The sequence below is a fragment of the Acinonyx jubatus genome, chromosome B1, assembly GCF_027475565.1.
Source record: "Acinonyx jubatus isolate Ajub_Pintada_27869175 chromosome B1, VMU_Ajub_asm_v1.0, whole genome shotgun sequence".
NCBI classification, from domain to species: domain Eukaryota; kingdom Metazoa; phylum Chordata; class Mammalia; order Carnivora; family Felidae; genus Acinonyx; species Acinonyx jubatus.
Window position 1 is genome coordinate 75,955,183 of NC_069382.1, and position 24,256 is coordinate 75,979,438.

At 37.0% G+C, this 24,256-nt stretch overlaps 1 protein-coding gene across 6 annotated transcripts in view; it reads left to right on the top strand.

Moving 5' to 3' along the window:
- IQCM (IQ motif containing M) overlaps positions 1–24,256 on the top strand; it is a 648,904-nt gene that overhangs the window by 196,783 nt on the left and 427,865 nt on the right. For all 6 annotated transcript variants that reach the window (XM_053216882.1, XM_053216881.1, XM_053216880.1 and 3 more), the window contains exon 9: positions 22,050–22,105. In XM_053216882.1, coding sequence (XP_053072857.1) covers positions 22,050–22,105 — 56 coding nt within the window. The remainder of the gene's footprint in view (positions 1–22,049; positions 22,106–24,256) is intronic.

The following is a 24,256-nucleotide window of genomic DNA, read 5'->3' on the forward strand; positions in this document are numbered from 1 at the left end:
TTATGAGCACGTTCAAGTTTGAGAAGAACTATTTTATGTAATTTTCTGTAAAAGTTCTCCAAATAAGGAGTGATAGTCAAGTTGCAGTTTGGGGGCGGGACAAACTTTGACCTCAATGCATTTGATGGGCAGTCCTAAATCCCACTGTGACTAAGTCCTACTGACTCCCTACAAAATCATGACATCTTTTCTAAAAGAAATAAAAGTGGAAAACAAAATTGCTGAGTGTCAATCAATTAAAAACCTAACAAATTCTGATACTGTCTTTGTTCACTATGTTCTGTTTGCAGTGATTAAAAATTTGCCTAATTACCAATTTCACCTTTTGAATGCAGTAGAATATTGAATCTGAATCCAAGCCACCTCCTACTTGTGTCATCTGGGTAAAAATATTAAATGTCTCAACTTCATTAGGAAAAGTGGGAATTAAAATATCTTTTCTGCAGCCTTGGTGAAGATTGAAGAAAATGTACATAAGCACATAATAGGTTCTAATTATTAGTTAAACAATTTATTAGTTCTGTGATGTACTTCCATGTCTACCACAAAGTATATAAATCTCATGATGATAACCAAACTCACATTTTTTTAAACTTGTTTTCAAATGTTTATTTATTTTTGAGAGAGAGAGAAACACACACAGAGCATGAATGGGGGAGGGGCAGAGAGAAAGGGAGACAGAATCGGAAGCAGGCTCCAGGCTCAGAGTTGTCAGCAGAGAGCCCCACGCAGGGCCTCAAGCCTACCAACCGTGAGATCATGACCTGAGCCCAAGTCCGTCACTTAACCAGCTGAGCCATCCAGACGCCCCCAAACTTGTATTTACAGTGGTTCCACATTCCAATAAATCTCAAACAGAATCACAAATGAAAGGGTTGAATTCAATATTTTAAAATACTGTTCAGTTTGTAACTGATTTGTTTAGTAATAAATTAACTGCCTGGGATGTTAGTTTCAATCCTAAGGGAGAAACATTTTCAAAATCAAATAAGCACCTTGTATCTATTTAAACACCAACTGTAACATCAGTGTAAACACAAACATATTAAAATGCCCCCAAATTGTAAAGTGGAGACTCATTTCCTCAATTTTTCCTTTTAATTCTAGCTTATAAAAACAACCAGTCACATGTATTTACAGATTCATACAGTTTAAGACTTCAGAAATAACTCAGACCTGGCAGAAGCTGATCTATCCTTTGGCATTCTTGAATTTTAGAATTTCCAAGAATACACGCAAACCACAGGAGATATTTGGAGTTATGTCATGTCCTAGGAAGTTGTGGTATACCTGAGAAACCTGTGGATTGCCAAGGTCTCTTCATTCTTCTCTTTCTCAAGGGGTGCTCGTCATAAGTTCAAGGAATTTTTCTACCCTGTTATTTAAAGAAATTTCTTCTGTCTTATATGTTACTTATGCACAACAGCACATTATACATATCTGTCTATTTCTGTGTATCTTAAAGAATAATACTAAAACAAATACTTACAAAACATAATAGAGTTGTGTGTCTTTTCTTTCCTTTCATATCCTGAAGAAACCAATCTCCTTAACTTTATGTTCATCATTCCCTTGCTTTTGTTTAGAATTTTAGCACATATACACATATCTCTAATTAGGATTTTGTTTACTATTGCTTGTTTTTAACATTATGTATATGGGATCATAATGTCTTGCCTCTCTTTTTGCTCAACACTGTGTATTTTCGAGATCCATCAATCTTCATAAATGTCGATGTGTGCCCCCGTGTTTTATTCATTTTCATTGATGCACAGCATCCCACTGGATGATTACACTACAGTTTAATTATTCTTTCTGTTGCTGAAAGACATTTGCACCCCTCCCCCCCCCCTTTTTTTTAGCTATTTCCTATTATGAACAATTCTTCTACAGTCTTTTACATGTCTTCTGAAGTATAGGTGCAAGAATTTCTCTAGGGCAAGAATTCCTACCATCAGTATGAACGTGCATCTTGCTGCATCAAGAATGGGTTATATAGATGCTGGGATATTGATCCCTTCAGCCTTGAGGCAGCTGGGCAGGGCCTGGACAGTGGGAGCTCAATAACTGATTATTGACTACGTACATAATTGATTGCCTCTGGTCGAATGGCTGTGCTGGCCAGTGGGCATATGTTTAGTTCTACCAGGCACTAGCAAACACTGTTCCACTCCCAGCAGCTGCTTACGAGAGTCCCCATTGCTTCATATACTTGGCAATACTTAATATGTCAAAATTTTAACCTTTGCCAATTTGGCGGGCATGAAGTATTTCTTTGTGATTTTAATTTGCATTTTCCTAATGACAAATAAGGCTGAGAATTTTTCACATATTTCTAGGCCACCATTATTTCTTCTTTGTAAATGTCATACTGTTGTATTTTTAAAAATGGATTTAGATGCAATTCTACTCCTTCTATTTTGTGCTCTCTATTCTTTCAATTTTTTCCCCTTTTTTCAATTCCTTTGCTGTCTTTTTAGAAATTGATTGACATATTTTTCCCTCTTGTTCCATTTTTCCTATTCCAAGCTTGGCATTGTAATAGTTTTCCTTATACTAGTTTGGCATTCATATTCTTGTTTTTACTTTTGTAAGTAGTTAACCTATAGATGGTAATATATAAATTTAACTTTAAGTATCTTTACCCTCTTCCCAATTCATACAGAAATCTTAGATTTCCTTAACTACTAAAGTTTGGTTGTCTCTTATTTTTTAAGTTTTTATTTTAAGTCCAGTTAGTTAACAAACAGTGTTGTATTAGTTTCAGTTGTACGGTATAGTGATACAACAATTCCATACATCACCCAGTGCTCATCATAACAAGTGCACTAACTCCTTAATCCCCATCACCTATTTAACCCAACCACCCACCCACCTCCCCTCTGGTGACTCTCAGTTTGTTTTCTGTAATTAAGACTCTGTTTCTTGGTTTTTCTCTCTGTCTCTCTGCCTCTCTCTCTTTTTCCCTTTGCTCATTTGTTTTGTTTCTTAAATTCCACATATGAGTGGAATCATATGGTATTTGTCTTTCTCTGACTGACTTATTTCACTTAGCATAATACTATCTAGCTCCATCCATGTTGTTGCAAATGACAGGACTTTCTTTTTTATGGCTGAATAGTATTCCAATGTGTGTGTGTGTGTGTGTGTGTGTGTGTGTGTGTGTGTGTACCTCATCTTCTTTATACATTCATCTAGCTGTGCACACTTGGGCTGCTTCCATATCTTGGCTACTGTAAATAATGTTGCTATAAACATAGGGGTACATGTATCCCTTTGAATTAGTATTTTTAAAAGTGTTCATTTATTTATTTTTGACAGAGAGAGAAGGTGGGAGGGGCAGAGAGACAGGGAGAGAGAATCCCAAGCGGGCTCCAACTGTCAGTGCAGAACGTGACCCAGGGCTTAAACCTATGAACTGTGAGACTGTGATCCGAGCCAAAATCAGGAGTTGGAAGTTCAACCCACTGAGCCACCCAGGTGCCTCAAGTGTTTTTATTCTTTGGGTAAATACCCAGTGGTGTGATTGCTGGATCATAGAGTAGTTCTATTTTTAACTTTGTGAGGAACCTCCATACTGTTTTCCACAGTGGCTGCACCAGTTTGCATTCCCACCATCAATGCACAAGGGGTCCTTTTTCTCCGCATCCTTGCCAACACCTGTTGTTTCTTGTGTTGTTGATTTTAGCGATACTGACAGGTGTGAAGTGATATCTTTTTGTAGTTTTGATTTGCATTTATCTGATGGTAAGTGATGATGAACATCTTTTCATGTGTCTGGGACCAAATGGATGTCTTCTTTGGAGAAATGTCTGTCCATCTCTTCTGACCATTTTTTAATTGGATTATTTGTTTTTTGGGTGTTGAGTTTTATAATTTATTTATATATTTTGGATACTAACCCTTTTTTGGATATATCATTTGGAAATATCTTCTCCCATTCTGTAGGTTGCCTTTTACTTTGTTGATTTTTTTGTCGCACAAAAGCTTTTTGTTTTGATGTAGTCCCAATAGTTTATTTTTGCTTTTGTTTCCCTTGTCTCAGGAAACCTTTCTAAAAAAAAAGTTGCTATGGCCAGTGTCAAAGAGGTTACTGCCTGTGTTCTCTTTTAGGATTTTTATTTTTTCACATTTATTTTTTCACATTTAGGTCTTTCATCCATTTTGAATTTATTCTTGTACGTGGTGTAATAAAGTGGTCCAGTTTCTTTTTTTTGCATATTACTGTACAGTTTTCCCAGTACCATTTGTTGAAGAGACTGTCCTTTTCCCATTGGATATTTTTCCTGTTTTGTTGCAGATTAATTGACCATATAGTTGTGAATTTATTTTCTGGGTTTTCTATTCTGTCACATTGATAAATATGTCTCTCTTTTTTTTTTTTTTTTGTGGCAGTACTGTATTGTTTTGATTACTATAGCTACATTATATAACTTGAAGCCTGGAATTGTTATGTATCCAGGTTTGCTCTTTTTCAAGATCAGGATCTTTTGTTGTTGCATACAAATTAGAGAATTGTTTGTTCAAGTTCTGTGAAAAATGCTGTTGGTGTTTTTATAGGGATCGCATTGAATGTGTAGATTGCTTTAAGTTGTATAGACATTTTAACAATATTTGTTCTTCTGATCCATGAGCATGGAATGCCTTTCCATTTCTGTGTCTTCTTCAAGTTCTTTCATCAGTGTTTCAGTTGTCAGAGTACAGGTTTTTCACCCCTTTGGTTAGGTTTATTCCTAGGTATCTTATTGGTTTTGGTGCAGTTGTAAATGGGGAATATTTTTTAGAATTCCTCTTTCTGCCGTTTCGTTATTGGTGTATAGAAATGCAGATTTCTGTGCATTGATTTTGTACCTTCTGACTTTATTGAATTCAGGTATCAATTCTAGCAGTTTTTTGGTGGAGTGTTTTGGGTTTTCCATATATAGGATCTTATCATCTGCAAGTAGTAAAATTTTACTTCCTCACCATTTTGGATGCCTTTTTTATTTTTGTTGTCTGATTGCTATTTTTGTTTTGTTGTTTGATTGCTGTGGCTAGGACTTCCAGCACTATGTTGAATAGAAGTAGGAAGAAGTCGTATCTTGTTCCTGAAAGGAACTGAAAAAAGCTGTCAGTTTTTCCCAATTGAGTATGATGTCAGCTGTAGATTTTTCATGTACGACCTTTATTATGTTGAGGTATGTACCCTCTAAACCTAGTTTGTTGAGGGTTTTTATTATGAATGGATATTGAACTTTGTCAAATGCCTTTTCTGTGTCTATTGAAATGATCATATGGTTCTTATCCTTTCTCTTATTGATGTGATATATCACATTGATTGATTTGCAAATATTGAACCACCCTTGCAATCCAGGGGTAAATTCCACTTGATTGTGGTGAATGATTTTTTTGATGGATTGTTGAATTCATTTTGCTTGTGTTTTATTGAAGATTTTTGCATCTATGTTCATCAGATCATATTGGCCTGTATTTCTCTTTCTGAATAGTGTCTTTATCCGGTTTTTGATATCAGGATAATGCTGGCCTCATAGAATGACTTTGAAAGTTTTCCTTCTTTTTCTATTTTTTTTGGAATATTTGAGAAGAATAGATATTAACTATTCATTAAATGTTTGGTAGAATTTGTCTGTGAAGCCATCTGATTCTAAACTTGTTTGTTGGGAGTTTTTTGATTACTGATTCCATTTCTTTGCTGGTTATTGGTTTGCTTACATTTTAAATTTTTTTCCTGTTTCAGTTTTGGTAGTTTATGTTTCTAGGAATTTATCCATTTCCTCTAGTTTGTCCAATTTGTTGGCATATAGTTTTTCATAATAGTCTCATACAACTGTTTCTGTTTCTGTGGCATTGGTTGTTATTTCTCCTCTCTCATTTGTGATTTTATTTGAGTCTTTTCTCTTTTTTTCTTGATAATTCTGGCTAGAAATTGATCAATTTTATTTATTTATTTTTCAAAAAAAAAACAGCTCCTGGTTTTATTGATGCGTTCTATGGTTTTGTTTTTTAGTTTCTATATCACTTATTTTAGATCTAGTCTATTATTTCCTTCCTTCTGCTAGTTTTAGATTTTGCTTATTATTCCTTTCTAGCTATTTTTAGGTGTAAGGTCAGGTTGTTTATTTGAGATTTTCCTTGTTTCTTGAGATAGGCCTGTATTGCTATATAAACTTCCTACTTAAAACCACTTTTGCTCTATACTAAAGGTTTTGGACTATTGTGTTTTCATTTTCATTTGTTTCCATGTACTTTTTATTTCTTCTTTGATTTCCTGGCTGACCCATTCATTGTTTAGCAGCATATTATTTAACCTCCATGTATTTGTGATCTTTTCAGATTTTTTTCTTGTAGTTGACTTCTCGTTTCATAGCAATGTGGTCAGAAAAATGCATGGTATGACTCAGATCTTGATTTCATTGAGGCTGGTTTTATGGGCTAAATGTGCTGTATTCTGGAGAATGTTTCATGTGCACTTGAAAAGAATGTGTGTTCTGCTGTTTTAGGATGGAGTATTCTGAATATATCTGTTAAATACATCTGTTGCAGTGAGTCATTCAAAGCCATTGTTTCCTTGTGTATTTTCTGTTCGAATGATCTGTCCATTGATGTAAGCGGGGTGTTAAAGTCTCCTGCTATTATTGTATTATTATTGTTTAGTTCCCTTATTTTTATTACTAAATGTTTTATGTATTTGGGTGCTTCTATGTTGGGTGCATAAATATTTACAGTTGTTATATCGTCTTGTTAGATTGTCGTCTTTATTATTATATAGTGTCGTTCTTTGTCTTGTGTTACACTGTTTTTTTAAAGTCTATTTTTTCTGTTGTAAGTATTGTTGCTCTGGCTTTCTTTGGTTTACATTTGTATGATAGATGTTTCTCCATCCCCTCACTTTTAACCTGCAGATGTCATTAGGTCTAAAATGAGTCTCTTGTAAGTTGCATACCGATGGGTCTTTTTTTTTTTTTTTTTTTTTCATCCATTCTGTGACCCTATGTCTTTTGATTGAAGAACTTAGCCAATTCACATTCAGGGTAATTGTTGATAGATATGCATTTATTGTCATTTTATTACGTGTTTTGCGGTTGTTTCTGAAGACTTTTTTGATGCTTTCTTGTTTTTCTTTCATGTTTTGCTGGTTTTCTTTAGTGGTATATTTGTTTTCTTTTTTCTTTATTCTTTGCATGCTTATTAGTGGTTTTTGATGTATTGTTACCATTAGGTTTGTATATAACATCTTCTGTATATAGCAGTCTATATTAAGTTGATGGTCATTTAAGTTTGAACCCATTCTTTTCTCCTCTCCTCCCCATGTTTTAGGTATATGTTATTATATTTCATATCCTTTTTTTGTGTGAGTTCCTTGATTGATTTTTTACAGAAAAATTCATTTTTACTGCTTTTGTGTTTACTACTTTCATAGTATCATTTTGGTCTCTCCTTTCCATTCAAAGAGTCCCATTTAATATTTCCCACAGGGCTGGTTTAGTGGACACAGACTCTTTTGGTTTTTTTTTTTTTTTTCTGGGAAGCACTTTATCTCTCCTTCTGTTCTGAATGATAGCCTTGCTGGATAGAGTATTTCTTGGCTGCAGATTTTTTTTTTCCCATTCAGCACTTTGAAAATTTCATGCCACTCCCTCTGGCTTGCCAAGTTTCTGTTGAGAAATCTCCTGCTAGCCTTACAGGTTTTCTCTTGTAACTTACTGTCTTATTTTGTCTTGCAGCTTTTAAAATTTCCTCTTTATCACTATATTTTGCTAACTTAATTGCAATATGTTTTGGTGTTGACCTGCTTTTGTTGATTTTGATGGGAGTTCTCTGTGCCTTCTGGAACTGGATATCTGTTTCCTTCTCCAGATTAGGAAAGTTTTCAGCTATTATTTCTTAAAATTAATTTTCTGCTTCCCTTTCTCTCTCTCGTTCTTCTGGGATTCCTGTAATATGAATCTTATATTTGATGGAGTCACTGACTCCTTTAAATCTATTCTTGTTCTGTGTAATTCTTTTTTCTGTCTTTTGTACAGCTTGATTACTTTCCATTATGTTGTCTTCTATGTCACTAATTTATTCCTCTGCTTTTTCCATCCTGCTGATCATTCTACCAAGTGTGTTTCTCATTTCATTTATTGAGCCCTTTATCTGCTATGTTATTCCTTATCTCTCTGTGGTAAGGGTCTTACTAATATCTTCCACTCTTTTCTCAAGTCTAGTGAGTGTCCTTATGATCATCGCTTTAAATTCTTTATCAGGCATGTTACTTATATCTGTTTTGCTTAGATCTCTGGCCTTACCTGTTCTTTCATTTGGAATAAATTTCTCTGTCTCCTCCTTTTGTCTGCCTCTCTGTGACTATTTCCATGTGTTAAGAAAGTTAACTGTGTCTTCTGTTCTTGAAAGTAGTGATTTTATGAAGAAGGGGTCCTGGATTGCCCTGCAGTGAAGTTTCCCCTGTTTACTAGAACCTGGCACCTCAAGACAGTATCCTCTATATGTTGCTTATGCCCTGCTGTTGTGTCTGAATCACTTTTCTTTTCAGTGGAGTCTTTTGCATTGGCTTTTGGCCTGTTCTGGGCTGTACCTTGTTTCTGTGGTGTTAGTGGATCCCAGGGAGGCCAGTTCTGAGGGAGTATGCCCATCAGGAAATATGGGAGTATGGCAGTGGTGGTAGCAAAATATATGTTAGGCCAGTAGTCCTATGCCTGATCCCCCAAAGTACTGTGGCAGCTGGAGACTATGCACTAGGGCAGCCAAGGGCATGAGGCTGGGCATGGCACATGACATCGCTAGGTGTAGCTGGGCCTAGCACACCACAGTAGCTCAGGATGCACATGGCTGGGCTCTGCACAGTGATTGGAGTGCTGCTCTGTGGCTGGACTGGAGGGCACTGCAACAGCTGTGCCCTGGGCAGCTGGGCAGGGTGCACGGCTTTAACAAAATCTGTGCTGAGCCCGGGACTGAAATAGCAGGCTTGGATTGTGCAAGTCCTCAGGAGAACTTGTGGTGGTGGAGCACTGCTAGCAGGTTAGGTAGTAAGTGTGTGTGTAGCCCTGCCTCATGAAGGTGGCTCTGTGTTTGTGTTGGGGGGCTGGGGAAGACAATGGTGCTCCCAGCTCCCTCATTTTTAGAGAAACCCCCCCGCCCCCAACATTGTCTGAAATCAGTATGAGCAGATCTGTCTCTCCTTTTCCCCCGGCATTGTGTGAATGCTGTTTTTATGTTGCCTCTCTGCTCAGACTGCTGTCTCTTTAAAGGGTAGTGACCAAGTTATCACCAGCCCCCCCTGCTTGTCCAGTATGATTCAGCAGACTTTTAAAGCTCAAAGCTCCAAGTCCCACTGGTTTTACAAACTCACAGAATTTAGCCCTTCTGGTTTTCAAAGCCAAATTTATGAGGATTAGTCTTCCCTGTGTGAGCTCCCTGGTGCAAGGGCCCCTTTCCTTGCCCACTCCATGCCTGCAGCTCCCTCCTTCCCACGGATAGCCTCCACCTTTCTGAGTTTCCTAACTTTTCAGATGCAGTTTCTTCTCTACATTTAGTTTTGGAGTTTGTTCTGCCAGTCTTCAGATCACTCTCCAGTTTATTGACTCGAATATGGATGATATCTAGTTGTAAATGTGATATGGGATGAGCAGAGGGCTCTCCTACTCTGTTATCTTCCCCAGAACTTTTCTTCTGTCTTTTCCAACCTCACAAATTAGACACAATTATTTTATTTTATACTCCACTGCTTAGGTTTACCTACATGCTTAACTTTTTTTGTACTTGCCATTATATCTAGTATCTCAGACCTACAGATGATTTTTCTTCTTGGACTACATCCTTTAGATGTACCTTTTAATAAGGATCAGTTTGCAGAAGACTTCAGCTTACAGTATATTTATTTCTTACTCCTCCTTAACCACACATTCTCAGAATTTTCATGTTATCATTCCTCTGTTTTCTGGATGCTGCTGTTGCTGTTGAAAAATCAGATGTTTTTCCACTTATGTTCCCTTCTAAGTAATCTTCCTCTGTCTTTGTCTACTTCTAAGAACTTCTTATTTTTATTCTGCTGTTTTATTTTGTGATATGTAAGTGTGGTTTTGTTTTCATTTATTCTGCTTGGTTTTTGTTTGGCTCCCTAAATATTAAAATCACTGTCTTTCAGCATTCTGAAAAAAAAAGTCTCTGCCATGATCTCTTCAAATGCTTTCTGCCTTCCATTCTTCTCTTTCTTCTTTCACTCAGTTTCATTTTTTGCCTTGTTTATTTTTCATATTTGCCATTTCTGTCTCTTACTGGTCTTCTTCCCCCCCTTTGATTTCTCTTTTAGATTATTGGTTATCTTTTTATTACGTTTCTGATTTTAGTAATTATTATTTTTAACTTTTAGAATGTCTACTTGTTATTTTCCAAGTCAGCTTAGTCAATTTTGAAAATTTTTGCTTCCTTTAATCTTCTCTATACATGTAGAAGTAAAACCTTATTTTATGTTCGATATATCTTAATTATAGTACTACCATCTTTGAGGTTCTGAATATGTATTTTGTTGTTTTTCTGACTCCTTGATTGCTTGTTTTCTTATGTTTAATGACTTTTCTGATTTTGAAATCATTTTTCTTGGTATTTTATTGTAAGAATACTTTGAAACCTGAGTTTAAATTGCAGTCTTTAAAAAATGATTGATACTTGATTTTACCAGGTGTTTTAGAGCTCTACCAACCTGAGACCACTTTATTCTAAACTTTTGCTTTTCATTTTTGGGGGGGGGAGTGTTCTGGAGCCTAGAGCCACACAGGGCCAAGATCATGACACAGATGTGGTCTTATCGTATTTCTTTCTCTTTCTTTCTCTTTATAGGGAAATTTTATTTATTTATTATTTAAATTTTTTAAATGTTTATTTATTTTAGAGAGAGAGAGAGAGAGTGAGCAAGTGGGGGGAGGAGCGAGAGAGAGGGAGACACAGAATCCAAAGCAGGCTCCAGGCTCTGAGTTGTCAGCACAAAGCCTGACAGGAGGGCTTGAACACATGAACTGTAAGATCATGACCTGAGCCTTAGTCAGATACTCAACTGAGTGAGCCACACAGGTACCCCATTTATAGGGAAATTTTAAATCCTCGTTTATACTCTAAGGATATCCTACTTCTAGTACTCAGGTTTTTGGAGGGAGGTTCTCAACTCTGACATTCTTTCATTCTATGGCTTCAGTTGTGTCTTCCAACTGCAAGGCATGTAGCTCATTAGAATCCAGATTCTAGGTTGTCAGGAATTGCTATGCTATCCTCAAGATAAAGATGGGCTCCAGATCTAATACAATAGTAAATTCAACATTTCTTGTTATTTTTGACCAGAAAGAATTTCTATTAATTTCCCAACAACTCAGCCATGTATTTAAAATATCTTTTTTGTTTTTAGAATTTATTAGAGTATTATGTTGTGATTTGTTATTATGAACATATCTCTAGAAACAACGGCCCTATTATATCTTTTTTTTTAATATGAAATTTGTTGTCATATTGGTTTCCATACAACACCCAGTACTCATCCCAACAGGTGCCCTCCTCAGTACCCATCACCCACTCTTCCCTCCCTCACACCCCCCATCAACCCTCAGTTTGTTCTCAGTTTTTAAGTCCCTTATGTTTTGGCTCCCTCCTCTCTAACCTCTTTTTTTTTTTCTTTCCCCTTCCCCATGGTCTTCTGTTAAGTTTCTCAGGATCCACATAAGAGTGAAATATATGGTATCTGTCTTTCTCTGTATGGCTTATTTCACTTAGCATAACACTCTCCAGTTCCATCCACATTGCTACAAAAGGCCATATTTCATTCTTTCTCATTGCCAGGTAGTATTCCATTGTGTATATAAACCATAATTTCTTTATCCATTCATCAGTTGATGGACATTTAGGCTCTTTCCATAATTTGGCTATTGTTGAAAGTGCTGCTGTAAACATTGGGGTACAAATGCCCCTATGCATCAACACTCCTGTATCTCTTAGGTAACTTCCTAGCAGTGCTATTGCTGGGTCATAGGGTAGATCTATTTTTAATTTTTTGAGGAACCTCCACACCGTTTTCCAGAGCAGCTGCACCAGTTTGCATTTCCACCAACAGTGCAAGAGGGTTCCCGTTTCTCCACATCCTCACCAGCATCTATAGTCTCCTGATTTGTTCATTTTAGCCACTCTGACTGGTGTGAGGTGGTATCTCAGTGTGGTTTGGATTTGTATTTCCCTGATGAGGAGTGACACCAAGCATCTTTTCATGTGCCTGTTGGCCATCTAGATGTCTTCTTTAGAGAAGTGTCTATTCATGTCTTCTGCCCATTTCTGCACTGGATTATTTGTCTTTCGGGTATGGAGTTTGGTGAATTCTTTATAGATTTTGGATACTAGCCCTTTGTTTGATATGTTATTCCCAGTGTGTTGGTTGCCTTTTAGTTTTGTTGATTGTTTCCTTTGCAGTGCAGGGGGTTTTCATCTTCATGAAGTCCCAATAGTTCATTTTTGCTTTTAATTCCCTTGCCTTTGGGTATGTGTCAAGTAAGAAATTGCTGCGGCTGAGGTCAGAGAGGTTTTTTTCCTGCTTTCTCCTCTAGGGTGTAATGGTTTCCTGTCTCACATTCAGGTCCTTTATCCATTTTGAGTTTAATTTGTGAGTGGTGTATGAAAGTGGTGTAGTTTCATCCTTCTGCATGTTGCTGTCCAGCTCTCCCAGCACCATTTGTTAAAGAGACTGTCTTTTTTCCTTGGATACTGTTTCCTGCTGTGTCAAAGATTAGTTGGCCATACTTTTGTGGGTCAAATTCTGGAGTCTCTATTCTATTCCATTGGTCTATGTCTGTTTTGTGCCATTACCATGCTGTCTTGATGGTTACAGGTTTGTAGTAGAGGCTAAAGTCTGGGATTGTTATGCCTCCTGCTTTCGTCTTCTTCTTCAATATTACATTGGATATTTGGGGTCTTTTGTGCTTCCATACAAATTTTAGGATTGCTTGTTATAGCTTTGAGAAGAATGCTGGTGCAATTTTGATTGGGATTGCATTGAATGTGTAGATAGCTTTGGGTAGTATTGACATTTTGACAATATTTATTCTTCCAATCCATGAGCACGGGATGTTTTTCCATTTCTTTATATCTTCTTCAATTTCCTTCATAAGCTTTCTATAGTTTTCAGCATACAGATCTTTTACATCTTTGATTAGGTTTATTCCTAGGTATTTTATGCTTCTTGGTGCAATTGTGAATGGGATCACTTTCTTTATTTGTCTTTCTGTTGCCTCATTGTTAGTGTATAAGAATGCAACTGATTTCTGTACATTGATTTTGTATCTTGAGACTTTGCTGAATTCATGTATCAGTTCTAGCAGACTTTTGGTGGAGTCTATTGGGTTTTCCATGTATACTATCATGTCATCTGCATGTCGTGTTCCTGATCTCAGGGGGAAAGCTCTTAGTTTTTCTGCATTGAGGATGATATTACCTGTTGGCTTTACATAAATGGTTTCTATAATGTTTAAGTATGTTCCTTCTATCCTGACGTTCTCGAGGGTTTTATTAAGAAAGGATGCTGAATTTTGTCAAATGCTTTTTTCTGCATCAATTGACAGGACCATATGGTTCTTATCTTTTCTTTTATAAATGTGATGTATCACGTTGATTGATTTGCGAATGTTGAACCAGCCCTGCAGCCCAGGAATGAATCCCACTTGATCATGGTGAATAATTCTTCTTATATGCTGTTGAATTCGATTTGCTAGTATCTTGTTGAGAATTTTTGCACCCATAGTCATCAGGGATATTGGCCTATAGTTCTCTTTTTTTGCTGGGTCTCTGTCTGGTTTAGGAATCAAAGTAATGCTGGCTTCATAGAATGAGTCTGGAAGTTTTCCTTCCCTTTCTATTTTTTGGAACAGCTGGAGAAGGATAGGTATTATCTCTGCTTTAAATGTCTGGTAGAATTCCCCAGGGAAGCCATCTGGTCCTGGACTCTTATTTGTTGGGAGATTTCTGATAACTGATTCCATTTCTTTGCTGGTTATGGGTCTGTTCAAGTTTTCTATTTCTTCCTGTTTGAGTTTTGGAAGAGTGTGGGTGCTTCGGAATTTGTCCATTTCTTCCAGGTTGTCCAGTTTGTTGGCATGTAATTTTTCATAGTATTCCCTGATAATTGCTTATATTTCTGAGGGATTGGTTGTAATAATTCCATTTTCATTCAAGACTTTATCTATTTGGGTCCTCTCCCTTTTCTTTTTGAGAAGCCTGGCTAGAGGTTTATCAATTTTGTTTATTTTTTCAAAAAGCCAACTCTTGGTTTCATTGATTAGCTCTACAGTTTTTTTTTAGATTCTATATTGTTTATTTCTGCTCTGATCTTTATTATTTCTCTTCTTCTGCTGGGTTTGGGGTGTCTTTGCTGTTCTGCTTCTATTTCCTTTAGGTGTGATGTTAGATTTTGTATTGGGGATTTTTCTTGTTTCCTGGGATAGGCCTGGATGGCAATGTATTTTCCTCTCAGGACTGCCTTCACTGCATCCCAAAGCGTTTGGATTGTTGTGTTTTCATTTTCATTTGTTTCCATATATTTTTAAATTTCTTCTCTAAATGCCTGGCTGACCCTTCCATTCTTTAGTAGAATGTTCTTTAACCTCCATGCTTTTGGAGGTTTTCCAGACTTTTTCCTATGGTTGATTTCAAGTTTCATAGCATTCTGGTCTGAAAGTGTGCATGGTATGATCTCAATTCTTTTATTCTTATGAAGGGCTGTTTTGTGACCCAGTATGTGATCTATCTTGGAGAATGTTCCATGTGCATTTGAGAAGAAAGTATAATCTGTTGCTTTGGGATGCAGAGTTCTAAATATATCTGTCAAGACCATCTGATCCAATTTATCATTCAGGGCCCTTGATTCTTTATTGATCCTGTGTCTAGATGATCTATCCATTGTTGTAAGTGGGGTATTAAAGTCCCCTGCAATTACCACATTCTTATCAATAATGTTGCTTATTTTTGTGGTTAATTGTTTTATATATTTGGGGGCTCCCATATTCGGCACATAGACATTTGTAATTGTTAGCTCTTCTGATGGATAGTCCCTGTAATTATTATAAAATGCCCTTCTTCATCGCTTGTTACAGTCTTTAATTTGAAGTCTAGTTTGTCTGATATAAGTATGGCTACTCCAGCTTTCTTTTGACCTCCAGTAGCATGATAGATAGTTCTCCATCCCCTCACTTTCAATCTAAAGGTGTCCTCAGGTCTAAAATGAGTCTCGTGTAGACAGAAAATAGATGGGTCTTGCTTTTTTTTTATCTATTCTGACACCCTATTTCTTTTGGTTGGAGCATTTAGTCAATTTACATTCAGTGTTATTATTGAAGGATATGGGTTCAGTCATTGTGGTGTTTGTAGGTTTCATGCATGTAGTGATGTCTCTGGTGCTTTGTGGTCCTTGCAACATTTCACCACAGAATCCCCCTCAGGACCTCTTGTAGGGCTGGTTTAATGGTTATTAATTCCTTCAGTTTTTGTGTGTTTGGGAAGACCTTTATGTCTCCTTCTATTCTGAATGGCAGACTTGCTGGATAAAGGGTTCTTGGCTGCATATTTTTTTTTGTTGTTGTTCATCACATTGAAGTATTCCTGGCATTCCTTTCTGGCCTGCCAAGTTTCAGTAGATAGGTCTGCACTAGTCTAAAGGGTCTCCCTTTTTTAGGTAGAACCTGTTTATCTCTAGCTGCTTTCAGAATTTTCTCTTTATCCTTGCATTTTGCCAGTTTCACTATGATATGTCGTGCAGAAGATCGATGCAAGTTACATCTGAAGGGAGTTCTCTGTGCCTCTTGGATTTCAATGCCATTTTCCTTCCCCAGATCAGGGAAATTCTCAGCTATGATTTGTTCAAGTACGCCTTCAGCCCCTCTCTCTCTCTCTTCCTCTTCAGGAATTTCTATTATATGGATATTGTTCCATTTGATTGCATCATTTAGTTCTCTAATTCTCCCCCCATACTCTTGGATTTTTTTATCTCTTTTTTTCTCATCTTCATCTTTTTCCATAATTTTATCTTCTAATTCACCTATTCTCTCCTCTGCCTCTTCAATCTGTGCTGTGGTCGCCTCCATTTTATTTTGCACCTCATTTATAGCATTTTTTAGCTCCTCATGACTATTTCTTAGTCCCTTGATCTCTGTCGCAATAGATACTCTATACTTTTTTCAAGCCCAGCAATTAATTTATGACTATTATTCTAAATTTTTGTTGCATTATATTACTTAAATTGTTTCTGATCAGTTCGTTAGCTGTTGCTACCTCCTCCAGTTTCTTTTGAGGAGAATTCTCCCGTTTCATCATTTTGGGTATTCCCTGGGGTGGTGCAGAACTGCAGGGCACTTCCCCTGTGCTGTCTGAAGTAACTTGTGTTGGTGGGTGGGGCCCGGAGTCACACCCGATGTCTGTCCCAGCCCACCACTGGGACTGCAGCCAGACTGGTGTGTACCTTATCTTCCCCTCACCCAGGGCAGGACTCACTGTGGAGTTGTGTGGCCCTTGTCTTGGCGATTTGCACACTTCCAGACTTGTGGTGCAGCTTTGATGGGATCTGGTGTATTAGCCAGGGTGGATCTGCAAGGTGCACAGGGATGGGAGGGGTAGGCTTAGCTTGCTTTGCTGCAGGTGGTCCCCTGCAGCAGGGGCCCTGGAGCACCAGGAGGGAGGCAGACCCATAGGAGGGGTGGATCCACAGAAGCACAGCATTGGGTGTTTGCACCATGCAAGCAAGTTTGGTGACAGGAACTGGTTCCCTTTGGGATTTTGCTGGGGGGTGGGGAGAGGGACATGGTGATTGCCAGTGCCTTTGTTGCCCTGCCAAGCTGAACTCTTTCTTCCAGGGCTCAACACCTCTCCCTCCCGGCGTCCTCTCACCCTCCCTGCTCTCTGAGCAGAGCTGTTGACCTTTAACATTCCAGATGTTAAGTCCCGCTGGCTGTCAGAACTCACAGAGTCTGGCCCCTCAGCTTTTGCAAGCTAGACTTCGGGGGTTCTGACTTGCCAGGCAGGCTGCCCCTTCCGCCCTGGCTCACTCCCACCAGTCCGTGTAGTGTGCACCACCTCACCACCCTTCCTACCCTCTTCCATGGGCCTCTTGTCTATGCTTGGCTCCGGAGAGTCTGTTCTGCTAGTCTTCTGGTGGTTTTCTGGCTCTATATCTTTTACAAATATATTTCAACCCTCAGAGGGACTTATATTGTAATGTAAACTTCTCCATCCAGCTCCCTCCTCTCATTAGTCTTTTTATTATCTTTCATGTTATACTTCAATTCCTGCATTTAGAAGGATAAATTCCTATAGTTTTGATTTCTCTTGGAGATTGAAGAAACTTTATATAGTGACTGGTAAAGAAACAACCTGTGTGTTGCTGAGCTAAAGACCTTCTTCAGTCTTCCCTAATCTGAAAGTTGAATGGCTTTTTGAGTTCATCGCCATTACTGAATGGCCAGCATTACCTTTGGAATCCCTCTATTTTTCTTAAGAACCGTGAAGAAAATGCTACACCTAAGAACATCTTCCAAAATGGATGCTGCTCTTGCTGCATGAGGAGATTTTGAATATCCATGGGTTTCCTGGGCATATCACAGCTTCCTAGGGGCAGTTATATGGCTTGAAAATCCTCCTGTGGTTTTTATGTGTTTGGGGAAGCTCTAAAATTTAATAATGCAAAGATACTGTCTTGTGAAAAATCCCAGAATGATATGTTTGGTGCCTTCTGGTTCTGCATGTGTGCAAGCTATTGACATTCCTCCCTTTAAATTGCTTCTTATACAAGAAGCAGTAGCAATATAAAGGAGGAAGCTTACTGCTATTTCACAGAAGGTGCTAGTGACATGACTGACTTCTGCTGGGGAAACACAAGTGTTAATAGTCAAGCCTGGCAGGAAAAGATTTTCAGTTTATTTCACATGTTTTAATGTGTAATTGTAATTTTATATGTATATGCTATTAATGATTTTATCTTCACAATTACCTACTATTAAACAAACCTTTAACTTTACCTTTAATGGTGTGTTTATATATACTTCTGGTAGGGTCATATAACTGTTTAGAACATGAAAATTCCTTGCTGTTTAGAAAATACCCTTTAACCACATTTGGGGTAAGTATTGGAGGTGTAATATGCCAATTATAGATTACCTTTTTATAGTAAAAATATTCTAGAATTCCACACTAATACTAGTAATATAGAAATATGTCTTAGGAGGGGTGCCTGGGTGGCTCAGTCAGTTAAGCAACTGACTTCAGCTTGTGTCATGATCTCATGGTTTGTGGGTTTGAGCCCTGCATCAGGCTCTGTGCTGACAGCTCAGAACCTGGAGCCTGCTTGGATTCTGTGCCTCCCTCTCTCTCTCTCTGCCCCTCCCCTGCTCATGTTCTGTCTGTCTCTCTTAAAAATAAATAAAAACATTAAAAAAAGAAATATGTCTTAGAGTTAATAGAAAATGAAAGATTTTCTTCCATATTTCATCTGTGGTTAATCAAAAATTTAATCATTATAGTATGAGAGAAATTCGCAGAATTGCCCAAAGGAAAAAAAAAATCCAGATGAAATTTGGAAAGAAAAGAAGAATTGATGGATTAGACAGCTGCTTCTAAAAAGAAGCTGGAGGTGCAATAATATTGTGTAAATTATCAGAATTAATCTTGGTACCAGTTAAATTGTAGGATGTGAGAAAATATGTGGGGGAATGGAGTCTGAGAAGTGGTTTGGAATAAATAACACACAGGTTGTTAAAAGTTTTAAAAATTTTGACATGAGGGTTTAATGAATGACTTACATCTTATATCAAGTATTTAGAATGTAGGGTGCCTGAGTGGCTCAGTTGGTTAAGCATCTGACCTCGGCTCAGGTCATGATCTTGGTGGTTCCTGAGTTTGAGCCCTGCTTCAGGCTCCACACTTGGGATTCTCTTTCTTTCTCCCTCTCTCTCTGCCCCTTGCTCACTTGTGCCTTGTCTCTCTCAAAAATAAAATTAAAAAAAAAAATTTAGAATGTGTCACTCCAAATGCATGGTCATCTAGAGACAAAGAGCTTGAAATAGTTTAAAGAAGCAGGTCATACCTGTGGAAAAGGAAAGATTTTGAGAAGGAATGGAGTTGAAACATTAAGACAGAATGGACTTGAGATTTGAATATATCTATATGTAGAACACTAATACTTATCAAAAGTCCACAGGACCTCTTAAATAGGACGGCTGCTGATTTTGCAAAATGGAGACTGCCCCCCCTCAAATCAGAAAAGATCCAAAACAGAAACCAGTTTTTGATAGGAAGAGATAGAAGGATAGGAAGAGAGAGGCACGATGGAGGTTGTTAAGGCCATGCAGTTGCAAGAGGGTAACTGGAAAAAAATCAGAGACTATCTTAGTACTGAAAATCCTCAAGAATGTTTGTCTGAGACTGTTTTACTTAGCAGCCTTCAAACTTGACACCCTTCATCATGGAGAGCATGCCAATTCAGTTAGTCTGGTCAAGAAGGAAGCAGTTAAAAAAAAATCAAGTTGGCAAGTGTAAATAGTAGTATCACATACGGACAGTGTGTTCTTAGCCAAGCACATTGTTTTGTGCAAAGTATGGAATACATTGGTTAAAATTAATTTTTGTAGTCATTAGTATTTTTGTAGCCATGAATATGTGTCATGGAGCATCTTGAGGGCAACATTTGAAATATGTAGGTCCTGCTTCACGTTTTATGATGACCTACATGTTGCTCATAATTTTTTTTAAAATTACAGTATTATTCTTGAAGATGATGTCCTATTTTGAAAATGAAAACATCATCAGGGAATTCTAAAAGTTACAAATAGTTGAGAGAGGTTACAAACTAATTTTCAAGGTGATTGTTGCATTTTAACATAATGATAGAAGGAAAGTTAATCTTTGATCTTAAAAAATGATTGGCATCAAATACAAAATTAACATATATAAGTCAGATGCATCTGAGAGAGTAATATGACACAGAATGAGTTTAACTTTAAAAGGGAGACTTATAATTTGTTTAAAATATTTAAAACAATCATTCTTATGTCCTAATATTGAGGGGTTTTTGCAATGCAAACACAACTTACTTTCACTTGTCTTTATGTTTTTCCTCTATAGATTTAGAGATTTTATATAAGAAACTTCTTTGGCTTTAGTTGTCAAATAGTGGTTAAACACATATTTGAAACTTAAGAACCAGAACTAAAATGAGCATTTCCTTGTGGTATCATGAGCATACCATATAACAATAGCCAAGACATTTTATGTTCCTGACTTCTTATAGAGTCTGAGGGAGAAGACAAAACCAACAATCCAAAATCCATTAACTCATTTATCAAGATTTCCTCAAATTCCTCTTATCTGAGACCATTTTTTTTCCAAAGATATTTTGTGCAAAATAATTGTCATGGCAGATTATAAAGTAGATATGCAATTCATCAATGCCTCTAGGCATAAGTTTAACCTTTGGATCACACAGAATGACCAGGGAGGGAATGGCCCAGTTATTCTTAAGTCTTATAGAATTATCTTCCTGGTTGTTCTTTCCAATGTTGACAGATAATTGACGAATTGTCTTAAAAAAATCCACATTAAACACTCTCATGTAATTGTTGAAGAGATGCTGTTGAAACTGATCATCACAACATACTACACTTCTTTTGAAGAACTCATGGAAGAAATTTTTCACAGAAGTTAAATTTGCTTCTCTTATAGACATTGTGAATGTCAGAACTACCATGTTTTCTTCATTACTTTGTGTATTCGTTGTTTGCCAGGCCTGCCATAATAAAATACCACAGAGTGGGTAGCTTATATAATGGAAGTTAATTTTCTCACCTTTCTGGAGACTAGAAGTCTAAGATCAAGATGCTGGCAGAGTTGATTTCTCCTGAGTCTTCTCTCCTTTGCTTACAGATGGCTGCTTCTTGGTGTTTCTCTGTGCACACGTGTCCCTGGCCATCTCTTCCTCTTCTTAGAAGGCCAACAGTTCTATTGGATTAGGGCTTCACCCTTATGACCACATTTAACCCTAATTACCCCTGAAAGACCTTATTTCCAAATATTGTCACATTGCGAATTAGGACTTCAATATATGAATTTTGGTGGAACATAATTCAGTTCAAACATTTTGATAGCTAGGAATTGGAGAACAAAATCTGTGTGACAAAAATATCAGAAAATATTTGATACTATCTCTCTATCTATATTTTCCCTTTAATCTGGCTTTGTTATTTTCCTTTTTCATATGTACTATATTTTTTGTAAGCTATCTTGAATCTCTTTTATAAGACAGGGAACACATAAATAAATAAATAAATAAATAAATAAATAAATAAATAAATTCTCATCTGTAATAGATTTGTATGGATATTTGTTCACTGAAATGATCGGTAGGAACTGCATTCCTGGGTGCCAAAAGATGCTGGAGGAAGTACAATGATCCTACTCCTCTGAGTATTGTCAAACAGGAAAATACTTAGGCTGCAAAGCAGACCAAAAGTTTCTTTGAGGTCTTTAGGAATTCCAGTCCAGGAGACACAGATTCAGGAGGAACCTGAGGGAGGAGAAAGACAGAATATATAAAGGCAAAAACCTCAGGCTTCTATAAGTTGTTTTGAAAGAATTAGGACTGGTGTAGGTAAAAATAATTAACTTTAGTCTATTTAGGGTATGTTACTATGCTAGTTGTTAGGTTGGAATTCAGTGATATAAGCTTCATTCTGAGACCTGCAACACGATGTAGCCATTTGTGCCCAGCACAGTCTAAAAGTTTATGTTCCATCCACTTGTAGTTGTGCATTTCCCTGGTGGTCTCCTGGATCCTGACATTCTAGGGCCTTTGACATTCCTGACTCCATCTTGGATGTTTCAGTTTCAGTATTATACTTACAAATTTACATCAGTGTTTAGGTTTGTAATATAGATTAGAATGGAATGGTTCCTTCTCCCTTTGATAATAGAACATTAGTGAAATTAGAGTTTTACATTGAAGTTGTTTTCCTACTTATGTCAACTCTTCTTCTCTATTCTAGAAAACCTTACTGAAGAAAGAGCAACAGCCTATCCAACCAGAACCAAAGCCACCCAGGTATATCTTTATGTGATAGCAGAAAAGTATAAATTAATGTGCTTTTTTTGGTTTTATCCTGACTTAGGTATCTAGGTTTAAAGAAGTGCATGTGGTTGAAAGCTTGAGTTTTTAACGTATATGTTTTAGTGTTCCCATTTAATTTGACTAAGGCAAGGAGAAAAAAAATATTTTTTTTGAGTATATTAATGATCATTCAGTAGACCAGGCTGAAGCTTACTGTGTAGTAGCTGAGAAAATTAGTGTAAACAATAGTATATGATGTTTCATCTGTTTTGTTTATTAGAAACAGGGTACTATAATTCACTATGGTAAAAGCATGTCTTTCAATGACTCTGAGAGAGTGTTAAGATTTCTCTGCTGTTATATGTATCAAATTTGTTAACAAACTTGTGAAAAACTATTGATTTTATGAGATACATTGGACAGTGTGAGGGAAAGAATGGATTGTGGAAAGGTAACCGTGAACGCTCTCAGAAAGGGAAGTTTCACACTTGTGCTTTCTTATTTACTGGTAATACATTCCTTCATTAACCCACCAAATATTATTTAGGACTAATGAGGTGCAAAGCACTGTGCCAGGGCATCCAGATGCATATAGTACAGGGGTACACCTTGGAGACTGAAGTTTGTCAGAAGCTACCAGTTTGGAACTCTAAGCCTCCAGTAAATACAAGTTTATTTAAATATATTAATCAGGCTACCTTCTTCTACTTTATATCCTTCTTCATTCCTCTTCTCATTTGCTCAAAATATGTGGCTCTACAAGGTCCATAATTCCTCCTCCATAATTCCAAAATTCAGAAAGCTCCAGAAACTGAAAGTTGATGTCACTTAAGGTGGTACTAAAATTACTTGGTGTCAAAAACCTGACCTCAAGTGACAAGTGATTATGATTATTCAGTTTTTACTTTTCCTATTTTATGTGGATATTCACATTTTGCCTACATATTAACATTAATTACATTGGCTAATTAATATTGATGTGTTTTGTATCAGGACACTGCCTTAGACCCTGCTTGAGTGTTACATAATATATGGTAAATATACTATATTGATTTCCTAAAATTTAAAAAAAATATGATTTCCAAAATATATCTGACTCTAAGTTTCAAGTACTATGGAATTGCACTTATGGAAAATCTAGGCCAAATATGGCTATGAAAAATGCAATGCAATTATTTAAATATTCAGTAAACAGGGGTGCCTGGGTGGCTCAGTCGGTTGAATGTCCGACTTCAGCTTACGTCATGATCTCACAGCTTGTGAGTTCAAGCCCTGCGTCAGGCTCTGTGCTGACAGCTCGGAGCCTGGAGCCTGCTTCAGATTCTGTGCCTCCCTCTCTCTCTGCCCCAACCCACTCACATTCTGTCTCTGTCTCTCTTAAAAATAAAGAAACATTAAAAAAATTTTAAATATTCAGTTAACAGCTGTCCAGTTTAAGATTGGATATTACTGGAGACCTAGTCTTATAATAAGTTTAGCCATAGCACTCAGTCTGGACTTATTATGTACTTGACTTTGTACTTTCATATAACTCCTATTTAAGAACACAATGAAGTAAGTATTTTTGTTATCACCATTTTATGGATGAGAAAAGTGAGGTTGAATATCTCATTTAGGGTCATCCAGCTAGTTGACAATAGAGCTAGATTCAAACCTAGGTTCTTTAATTATAGACACATAGCTATGATACTATAAATTGTGCCAGAATGATCTCTGACTAAAATTTCAACCTCTGTTAAGGCAAGGATTGTTGATTCTGTTTGCACTTTTATTTAAAGCTCCTCACATAATCTCTGGAATATAGCTGAACCCAGTAAATACAATTGCATAAGTGAACAATGTCCAGAGGTAAAGGAAAAACAGATTTGTATTTTGTTTTTTTGAGAAAATTTTATTTCAGTCTTTTATAGTTTATTCATTTAACAACAAATATTAAACACTTGATATTTTATGTGCTAAAGACAGCGTGAACAAGATAGACTCTTTACATCGATGGAACTTAAAGCCTAGGCATACTTTTCCTTGCTGTTCACAATGGAAGTAGTTAAAAATTGGAGTTTAAGTCCCATTGAGTGATGGGGAGTTAGTGAGCACCTCATTCTTTCCATAGAAATCTTAGAAGGCAAAAACCTAAGGAGTGGAAAC